The sequence below is a fragment of the Centroberyx affinis genome, unplaced genomic scaffold (genome assembly GCF_046629955.1).
Source record: "Centroberyx affinis isolate AG114_WGS23_722 - 3 ecotype Tasmania unplaced genomic scaffold, CSIRO-AGI_Caff_v1 ptg002180l_1, whole genome shotgun sequence".
Lineage (NCBI taxonomy): Eukaryota > Metazoa > Chordata > Actinopteri > Beryciformes > Berycidae > Centroberyx > Centroberyx affinis.
The window spans coordinates 148933-160000 of NW_027280488.1; the positions used below are offsets into that span (position 1 = coordinate 148933).

The 11068-nt window shown below is 43.0% G+C and overlaps 1 protein-coding gene across 1 annotated transcript in view; it reads right to left on the reverse strand.

Moving 5' to 3' along the window:
• Positions 1 to 1119: 1119 nt before the first annotated feature.
• LOC139654972 (LHFPL tetraspan subfamily member 4 protein-like) overlaps positions 1120 to 11068 on the reverse strand; it is an 18867-nt gene continuing 8918 nt past the window's right edge. The window contains exons 2-4 of the mRNA XM_071532256.1: positions 4163 to 4399; positions 1960 to 1976; positions 1120 to 1173 (exon numbers count right to left, since the gene is read on the reverse strand). Of these exons, the coding sequence (XP_071388357.1) occupies positions 1120 to 1173; positions 1960 to 1976; positions 4163 to 4399 (308 nt within the window). The remainder of the gene's footprint in view (positions 1174 to 1959; positions 1977 to 4162; positions 4400 to 11068) is intronic.

Here is an 11068-nt window from a genome sequence, read left to right on the forward strand (position 1 = left end):
GCCATCCAGTTGAGCAATGTAGGTGCGTAAGAGTAGTGCGGCAGGGTGGGTAAAATACTACAATAAGGGGTTTGTTTTGAAGTCATATTCATACAAGGGCAAGTGACAATGTCTTCATTTACCCCTATAAAACTTCAACATTTTTTATGACGAAATTTGTGATCGCACATGATCACTTCGACTCATGGTGCTCTGCGTTTCTGTTGAATATCGAGCGAGATATCCTTTCTAATTCCACCAAATCACCATGGTTCAGCGAGGAGTCATAAAAAACAAAATGGATTTGCACACACTGCGATGCTCTTCCGGCACAGGGAACACTGAAACCAAGGGTAGAAATACTAGACTTGAATGCATTAGAGTCAGATGAGGTTTTGTTGTAGTCTGTTTGTTAGCAGTAATGCTATTTACATAGTTCAGTATGTACAGTAGAGAATCTCCCAGAGATGTTAGGTTCTGTAAAGCTGCGATGGGGTACTCCTTTTAATTCCTCACGTTTTAAGTCCTTAGATGAAGAACCATATAAGTCCCTGTTGAAATGTTTTCAATGTTCAATGTTCTTGCCACTGTATTGTCAATCTCGACTCTATTACTTGAAGTGTAAATGTTCTTGAAAGTCCATAACTTCTGCTATCCGAAACTACAAATGTGCACAACACACAAACTTAAAGTCTTTGAATAACAAGAATTGAAGACATCATCTATCGAAAAATTATAGAGGGACATATGGTTCTTCATCTGAAGGATTCGTTTAATTTCTCACACAAATCAAGACTTTAAATACAGTAAATCTTTTTTTTTATCATAAAGTTATTTGTTGAGAAAGTCGAGTGTTAAATGCACTGTACAATCTTGTATTTTTTTTTTTCAAAATATAGTTTATCCCAGTGTGTTTCTTTTTTTTAAATTTATCTTACAGAATGCTGTACACTTAGTGTCTGCATTGAGATTGGGTGGTATCCTGATCATTGGAGAGTAGACTAGAAAGAGGAGAGGAGAGGAGAGAGATGGATGGGGTGGAAAGAAGAGAAGAGCAGAGAAGAGAAGAGAAGAGAAGAGAAGAGAAGAGAAGAGAAGAGAAGAGAAGAGAAGAGAAGTTGTCCAGGGCCGACGTTGCCCTCAGTGAAGACGCTGAACTCCGTACCTCGGCTCTCTTCTGTCCCGAACTTCAATCTGAGGAAAACGAGACAGAGGATTCAAACTATTGCACCAATTTAGTGTCCATTTTGCTGCAACTTTGGCCATAACATTTACCCCATACGGCAAACACCATTTGATCGAGGGTCACAAAATGCTAACTGGCTAACCAAGGCTAACGGTAATTTCTGAGCTGTTAGCATTTTGCGACCCTCGATCAAATCACTTTTTTACAGTCGTGCAGTTGTCTGACAACAGAAACAGAAAGATATGTCAATGACAACACCTGTATTGTGCTATATGCTATGTTTAAATACAAAATAAGTGATCACAGACAGAGTGGGAGGCGACAGAAAGTTGGCTTCACATTGCTGGCAATGGTGAGAACCGACTTGTACCTTACTAAGACGAAGCGGATGTTTTTCAGCCATCTTTGTGAAAAGGGTCTATTACAGCATTTAAAATGGTGATATATTACCTCTTCACTAGATGTTTCTATTGGATTTCTGCTCTAATTAGCTAGCTTACGCCTCTTCATTGGGAAAATGTTATTTATGTCAGCTACAGGCCACCGTAGGCCGTGCCAGAGAGCTGTCCATGATGTTGCAATTCCTTGGTAAGTAAAAGTCCGAGATCGCTCAATGCCCCTTTAAGTCACTGAACCAATGTATCAACTATTCTACCAAACCAACACAAGACATGCAGGCAGGACAGAACTTACTCACAGTAAACAACACACCACAACAGTCCAAATCTATGTGATGCATAATACAGGAGCAAGTGTAAATGATCATAATATTCATAAAGCCAAAGTCGACTTACCCTTGACACAGCAAAATCTGCAAGGAAAAAAAAACAAAAACAAAAACACAAGGGTTGGTATATATGCACAGTAAGGCAACAACAGAAAAGTGCATATTTGTGCAAAACATGAAAATGCTTATGTAAGTATCAGCAAAGCATTTAGGTCATCACTTACTGGTGAAAAAAACAACAAAAACCCCATTTATTTGCTATCTGTGTCTAAGTTGTACACAATTGTACACATTTTTCATTAATTTTTTTCATAGTCTCAGTATGCTCTACTGCTGCTTTTTTTGTGCAGCCTCATAATGCTGTAGCTCATTTGATTTTTTTTCCATTCTTTTCATTTATGTGCGCTCATCGCTGTGGTGTTTCTGCACTGTACTTCTCAGACATCAGCTGTCAATCAAACAGTGTGGGCGGAGCTTGGATTTTCTGTTGATGCAGTTTGAGTTTCTCCTCTCTTTGTCTGTTCAGCCATGCTGGCTATTGCTGCTAATGCTAACTACCAGTTCTTCTTCTTCTGTTTATTCCAAACAAACTGGAAACATAAAACGCATCACGTCCTGTGCAGCAGGAAAGACCTACCAGACACCGGACATTTAGATCAGCGAATGGAAAAGCTTTCATCAACTGGATATAAGTTGAATCAGTATTGTGCTATAGCAATCAGATAGAGAGGAGCAAAACACATTTATTTATCTGAAAATTTTGCCCATTATTACTTTAAAAGATCTGTAATAAACAAGAGAAAAAAAATGCAAGTTCCCACAACTGATGCAGATGCGTTAAATGTGTAAGACCGTCAGTAGGGTTAATCAGATAAGAACAGAGAGACACACCCACGCTCTGGAATCTCTCCAGTTACCATGGAAACCATCATGGAGATAGATTGCTGGAGCACCGAGACATCTTATGTCACCACTCTCTCTCTCCCTCTCTCTCCCTTGCTTTCTCTCTATTTCTCTATATATGTTTCTCTATCTCTCACTCACTGTGTCTGTCATGTCTCTCTTTCTCTCTCTCTCTCTCATTCTGCTTCTTTAGGTATTGTTGTACAGCGGGTTTAAACAGCCAAATCGAATAGATAATTCTCATGTAATCCACGCAAAGAACTTTTTATTATTATTATTTTGCTTCAGATCTTTCACTCTCCCCCCACTCCCCGCCACTGCATTCTTCTTCTTCTCTGTCATCTCTCCCTTCTTCTTGTTCTTCTTCTCTCTTTTCATACAGCTCAAACCATGCGATTCAGCTGTCCTGATGCAACATGGTGCAAACTGTCAGAAAGACTCTGGAGGACTCTCTCCCACTCTCACACGGCACTGAAACCAGTTTCCTGAGGTCAGGTTAGAGCGGAGTCACACTTGAACTTGGTTTTTGTTAATGGTCTCCCAAATATAATACACTACCAGTCAAAGGTTTGGACACACCTGATCGAATGTACTGTGTTTTTCATTCTCTTAAAGCCATTTTGATCTAAAGGCTTCTGCTTAAATGCTTGAAATTTGTTTCTCAGACAAATATAAATAGTGAAGTTGATCCTATGTATGAATTTCTTTCCAAAGCCTTTGCCTTTCCATCAAGGCAAAGGGCGGCTACTTTAAAGAATCTAAAATATAAGATAGTTTTGATTTGTTGAACACTTTTTTTGGTCACTGCATAATTCCATTTGTGTCATTTCATAGTTTTGATGTCTTTACTATTATACTAAAATGTGGAATATAGTAAAAATAAAGAAATATGTGGTGTGTCCAAACTTTTGACCGGTACTGCAGCTGTTTGAAGAGTCGTTTGAATAAGGAAGCATGATTTTAACATATGTTTTTAATATTTACTAGGGTTAGGGTTTTGAAGGCCAATACCAATGCCAATATTTTTGGATCATGATACTTTGTGTCAACATTCATTATCTTTGAATTGATCAGATCTAATCTTTGAATTTGACAATTTTATGCAAAAAAAAAAAAAAAAAATACAATGATTTAGACCATCATGGGACACTAAAACTCTCCATTGAAAACCAGAATAATGAAATTCTTTTAGGTGGGTTAGCAGCTCCTTGAGGCAGGGTGAGGCAGGTCTTATTACAGGTTTTACAGACTGTTGAGTCAAATCCTCCCACACCGCACTGGAATGATTCCTCTGGTCAGACTGATCTGAGCTAAAAATAATAATAACACAAACTTATTCACTGGCGTTCCACCGACTCCTCCCTCACCTTTGTTATCTGTCTGCAAGTCATCCAGATAGAAGTCCGTCTGCCGGTTGCCCAGGACGAAGGCCAGGAAGGAGAGGATGAGGGCGTCCAGGATGCCCATGATGGCCAGCATGTAGGCCCAGCGCACGGAGCAGTCGCCCAGGGAGTACTTCCCCGTCTGCTCCCCGCACATGTCCCGGATCACCTCGGCGTCCCAGCCGTCAGGGAAGATCATGCAGCCCAGCACCAGGCACACTCCTGGGGGGGGGAGAGATGGAGGAGGATGGGTGGGTGGGGGTGCATTGCATTCTGGTCAATTGAGGCTTCTGTCAGTGGAGAAGTTGGTCTCTCTGCCTCTTCTACGATGGATTTCTCCCTGTATTATTGTTTTCCTTTAAGACTGATTCTCATGTCTTTGCATCTGTGGGTGTGTGAGGTGTGTGTATCTGTGTGTGTCCGTACATATGCTTACATTTGCAGCACACAGTTTGCTTAGCTGTGTGTTTCTGTGAGTGCGTTCATATGCGTGTGTGTGCATGCTGACGCACATCTGAACCTTAACCCTGCCTCCCCTACCTTCAGCCACAGGGAGACGGGCTAATCCCAGGCTGCTCTGTAGCACCAAACAGCTCATCCATCAAGGTGACTGGGCTCACACTGTTAACTGTTTCAGTTCTACATGCACTTTGTTTCTCCAAAGGAACCTTTAATGGTAAGAAACTAAACTTTATCCAAATCCTATGTCAATCATATTATTTTCTTTGCTGATTCTAGCTCTTCATTCGAGCCTCAGCTAGTCATATATTCAAAACTTAGGTGCCATTTGGTTATGCAAGCGCCATCTCACCACCATTGAAAAATGGGACACCATATGATACCTTGTCATCATTTCCATGTCAACTAACATAACATGATTTGATTTAATCGGAAACATTGGAATCTTTCATCCTAAGTTACACATGGTGGCTACAAATGGCAGTGAGAGGTAACTGCTTGTCACAGTCCCAGCCAGTCTGTGATGCTTTATACCAAAGGAAACCAAAGGGATGAGAGAGAGGAAAAGATCTAATCTTGGTAAGTCCAGCTTTCTCTGGACGGAGTACAGCTCACTGCTGTTTAGGAGACACTTGGGATTTACCTCTTAAGTTTTGATTTGTCCCTTCCTGTGGGCAGAGAAGTGTCCATACCTAACACCAGAATTTAACTAGAGCAAACACACTGAATCTACAGTGTCTCAATTAGTGGGGATAGGACACTCTTCTCTATTGCAGCCACACTTCATGATTTAGACTCATAAGACGGCTGCATTTTTGTGCAGAAAAATCTTGCCTAGTGCAGCTTTAAACACTGCAGATGTGCACAGAATTTAGCTGACTGTGCATCAAAGCCAACACCTATACAGATAGACAAGGTGTAAAGAGTTAACAGCGAGACAGTAGAATGATGGAGTACATGTACACATGAACACATGAACAGCATACACACAGAGACTGGGCAGTAAGTCATTTAAGCAGACACACAGACACAGTAAATCGCACGCGTTTGCACGAACACACACACACACACGCATACACAAAAGTGAGTGAATGCAACCCGCACAAATGCACAGATGCATGCATACGAAGCTCTCTGGGGAGATACACCCGTGCAATTTCAAGGCTACAACGCAAATGGTAATCTATACGCTGCACCTCTCCTCATCCATCAAAGTGAGCATCACTGGGGAGCTGATTGTGCCGTAGTCTTTGCTCACCGGCACTGTTTAACCAGCAGTCAGCCTAAAGGAGGGACATGCACGGCAGACATCACACTGGCTCTTCATTCAAGACCGGACATGTCTTGTCCACCGGCAACGTCACTTGCGATCCAAGATAAAACGCCAGGCGAGACGTCGATTAATACGCTTCGGTCCTACGGATGTTCAAAAGATTTAACGTCTCGAACTCAAGCGGTGCGCAGTTAACATGTGAGTGCGGTGTGTCTGCTTTGACTTTTTGAATGTAAATGAGAGGAGGTGAGTGAGGCAAACCAGTACAGACAGAGAGAGAGAGAGAGATCAGTGACTGAGATGTAAAAACACAAGAGGACGATGGCTTTGGGCTTTAACAGGATCACGCTGATCTGCTGGGAAACGGCGAAATGTACGAGGCGGAATCTTTTAGAGACTGTTAGCGTCAAAGACTCGTACGTCAACAGCAAGTTTGGACAGACGGATAGACCCAACGCTCCGGAGATGTGCCCCTTTACCGCTTCCAACAAATAAAACTGCCTTTCTCTCCCTGACTGATATTCCATTGGTTTACACTTTTGAATGAGCCTTCACCGCGTTAATTCGGAAATACATCAAATCAAGGAAGTAAAGATGCCGTTTCATGGGGTCTTTAAAAATGTACACAAACCCCAAATTTTTCAGCCGTTTAGAACAAGGTTTTCATAAGGTGATGAGTAATTTCCACTGGCTTTCAGGGAACCAGATGTGTGAAACTTTCTCCACAAAGAAACGACTAATGTCTATTTTCAATTCAGGTTAAAGGTCCCATATGGTGTAAAACAGGATTTCCCTTGCCTCTTTGATTATAAAGGAGTTGGATGTGCTATCTAAACATGGATTAAAGTATCAAAACGCACGGTCACCAACTAAATCCACACAATCCATATTAGAAAATAAATGAGTCGTTTGGACTCTTTGGCTCATTATCATTTTTGTAAGAAATAATAGACTAACAAAGTGTTGAGCGGTTGTCATTATTTATTACCGGAGAGTTTTCCCTACCTGTAGCTGCCGGGCCACGGTGTCTCACGTTTCACTCTTGAAACGGTTAGCCAATCGGAACAGAGGGGTCGTTAATATTAATGAGCCTTAAAGACACAGCAACAGAAACAGTCTGTTCTTGGTAAGGTTCAGAGAGATGCTGGAAAATGAACGTGTAAAAATGGATTGAGAGTGTTTTTGGTACATGACACCACACACACAGCTGTGAATGGACCTCAAGACATAAAATAAAACACTGGAAAGTGGAGAATATGGGACCTTAAAAAATTTGATAACAAAAGGAATTGGAATTTTTAGATTTTGAAACGACATTCAAACCACTGTAGGAAGATATCTGTGTTCGTGGGGTCTGCAGGAGATGGATCTAAGTGTTAAAGCGTAGTCCATTAGTCACATGGTTGAACCCTGTCACATTAGTGATTCTCTGTTTAACCTACTAACCATCCGTCACAAGAGAACGCGGTCTGCAGTGTGAACGCCATGCCGAACACGAAGAGTCCCGCTTCAAGCTGAGACATCCCTCTGTTTTGGAAATTGTGGCCGGCGATCGCCGGCGTAATGAGAGAATATAATGAGAAAGAAATATAATGAGTAAGTAATAAAAGAATATAAGCGCAATGAAAGCAATCATCGTGGGAAATCATGGAGTTATTAGCTCTTTTACGGCCTTGGCATACGAGATATTAACATGGATGAAAGATGATAAAATCACCTGTATTTTTTTTTTTAACTGATTAATGAATATCAGATATTTTTTTATGGATGTATTCTCCCCTGGAATTAAACCCTTGTGATTGGGAGTGTCTTGAAACTCCAATATGGTAGGTGTTTTTTTTGTGTTTTTTAGATGAAATCATATCGTTTTGACATAATGATTGAAGAATTTTGGATAAAAATCAATTCCAAAGCGGATATATACAGCATTTTGGAATAAAACCCTTTATATTTATGAACCGCAAGGCAATGCGACTATAATGAATCGCACCGCCACAGAGAGGGGATGCGATCTCTCCATCTCCCCCCCCCCCCCCCCTCTCTCTCTCTCTCTCTCTTTTCAACCCCAGCGTTTACGTGGGCACCGGCGGGCTAAAAATAACTCCCACCTTCCCACAACCCAGGAAAAGCCTTTTGAAGTTGTTGGGGTAGGCGGGGGGCGGGGGCGGGGGGGGGAGTAAGGGGGGTTTCCTCTTCCTTCCTCCTCTCTCCCTCCCTCCCTCCTTTTCTCCCCCCCTCCGCTCGCCCTGCCTCCTCTCAAGATATTCCTCAACTTGTAGGGAGGAAACTTCAAAGAGGGATCGAACAGAGAGAGAGAGAGAGAGAGAGAGGGGAGGATGGGAGGGAGAGAAGAGAGATAGAGAGAGAGAGAAAGGAGAAGAGGCTGGCTCCTGCCGCTGATAGCATCCTTTATTTCCTTTCTCACTTTCATTTTCTTTTCGCGGCTGACGGCTTCGCGGCACATCAAACCCCTGACAACACTTGGAAACGCGTTGCCAGGTCTCATCTGTGATCTATCCACTTATAAATACTTGGCACCTTCTTATTTATAGCACGCCGCAGCTATTTTTAGCCTCATTACATAACAATTTTGTCAAACTCTCTCATCCACTCCTCTCAGCATGTCCACACAGATGCTTTTTTTTTTTCCCCGTTCCAGACAGACACAGCGTAAGATATGATTATATAAGTGTTCTAAAAATACGTCACTGTGCTATATATAAGTGTGTGTGAAGTAATTTTTTGATGGGAGCAGCTCCAGGCTGCACAGTTTTTCCTCCTGAGCAGCAGCTTGTGTGTGTGTGTGTGTGTGTGTGTGTTTGCTGAGTTTCATGGCCCCGGGGTTACAGTTAAGCCGACTCCATCCAACACTGTGTCAAGCGTGCCGCCAGACTCGTTTTACACCCAGAACTGCAGTAATTATATGTGCTTCAGATTGTCCGATCGCACCTACACACACACACACACATATGCACTCATACAGGCATACACACACACACCCAGCTCTCTCAAACACACATACACAGTAGATATGAATGAACTTGACTCTCCAATCAAGCAACATGGACTGCCTTATTGTCCCAATGCTCTCACTGTAGCAAAATGTGTCACAAATGATTATTATTGGGAATCAACAAATGAATTCAAAACAGCATATCCACTATTAGGAAAAGAACTTATTCAAATTCAAACCAGCGTGAAAAAATAAAATTCGTTAAGGATCATCATTTCAGATTAAGATAAAGTGGTGACGTGTTTTTGCAATATAAACTTATGAATCTTGGGTATCATTTTTTTCTAAATTATAGCTAACTATTATATCCCCGGTGTTATGAAAACCTCTTAACACCAATTTTATTACTTCAATTGAAGGATTATGTGGTGCTCTGTGGTTTCAGAAACTAGCTGACACTTATGAAAGCGCTTATAAACCCCCTTCAAAACCTGGATCAGCTCTAAAAAGACTCGTATTCCTGAGTTTGTTTCAGAGTGAACGCGTCAGAGAGGCGAGGTTTTGCCGCCCCCCCCGCCCCGGCGAAGACAAAATACTAATCCGGATCATTAAAAGCGCTCAAGTGGCCTGACCCGCTCGAGCCGGTGCGGTCTGGACCCGGGTGCAGTGGAGGAGCGAGGTGTGAACATGATCGCATTAAGAGATCACAGCGCCCGATCCATAATGTAATAAAGCCGTCTGGGGTCGGCCCTCCCTCTGCTCCGCTGTCCAGACCTTGGCCCGCTGTCCTCCATCTATCTAATGGACTGCTGTGTGTGTGTGTGTGTGTGTGTGTGCGTGCGTGCGTGTGTGTGTGTGTGTGTGTACATCGCTGAGAGGGCACTTTACAGGATGTTGCTGCCGCCAGGGTTCACTGGCCCACTTGGCAGGGAGTGTTCTCTCTCTCTCTCTCTCTCTCTTTTTTTTTCCTTCTTAATTTACATTCTTTCAATCTTACTCTCTTTCGATCGCAATCTCTCTCTCTCTCTGATTCGGCATTTCTAGTAATTTTTTTTTTAACCTTATTTCTTTTCGACAGTCCTCTACTTCTACTCTTTCTCTTTTCTCTCTCTCTTCTATTCTTCCCTCCACCATCCCCCCCCCCCCCCCCTCTCTCTCTCTTTCTCTTCTACTGGCAGCTCCACGGTACAAGATCTTCACTCTGTCTCTTTTCTCTCTCTCTCTTCTATTCTCCTCCCCCCACCCCCCCACCCCTCTCTCGCTCTCTCTCTCTCTTTCTTTCTGTCTTTCTCTTCTACTGGTGGCATTGAGCAGCTCCACGGTACAGGATCTTCACCCTTTCTCTTTTCTCTCTCTCTCTTCTCTTCTATTCTTCTCTCCACCATCCTCTTTCTTTCTCTCTCTCTCTCTCTCTCTCTTTCTTTCTCTTCTGCTGGCGGCCATTGAGCCGCTCCACGGTACAGGATCTTTACTAGTCTCTCTCTCTTCTCTTCTATTCTTCCCTCCACCATCCCCCCCCCCCTATCTCTCTCCCTCTCTCTCTCTTTCTTTCTCTTCTACTGGTGGCCACAGAGCAGCTCCATGGTACAGGATCTTCACTCTTTCTCTTTTCTCTCTCTCTTCTCTTCTGTTCTTCCCTCCACCATCCTCTCTCTCTCTCTCTCTCTCTCCTTCTTCTACTGGTGGCCATTGAGCAGCTCCATGGTACAGGATTTTCACTCTTTCTCTTTTCTCTCTCTCTTCTCTTCTATTCTTCCCTCCACCAACCTTACTCTCTCTCTCTCTCTTCTATTCTTCCCTCCACCATCCTTTCTCTCTCTCTCTCTCTCTCTTCTATTCTTCCCTCCACCATCCTTTCTCTCTCTCTCTTTCTCTTCTACTCGTGGTCATTCTTTCTCTTTTCTCTCTTCTCTTCTATACTCCCTCCACCATCCTCTCTCTCTCTCTCTCTCGCTCTCTCTCTCCCCCTCTCTTTCCCACTCATCTCGGTGTCCTTCACTGGCCGAGGAGGAAGTCTCTGGCACGACTCCCGCAAACAATTTGGAAAGAGGACTGGCACAGAGTCAGGTCCAAGCATCGTGTTTCAGTCGAGCCACTCAAAGCTGCTTCGTGATTGGCTGAGGGAGCGGTGAGCGCCCCCTTCTGTTCATCCATCTCATGTCATATGTAGAGGATATGGGCAGTTGAAGCTAAGATGTGAAGATTA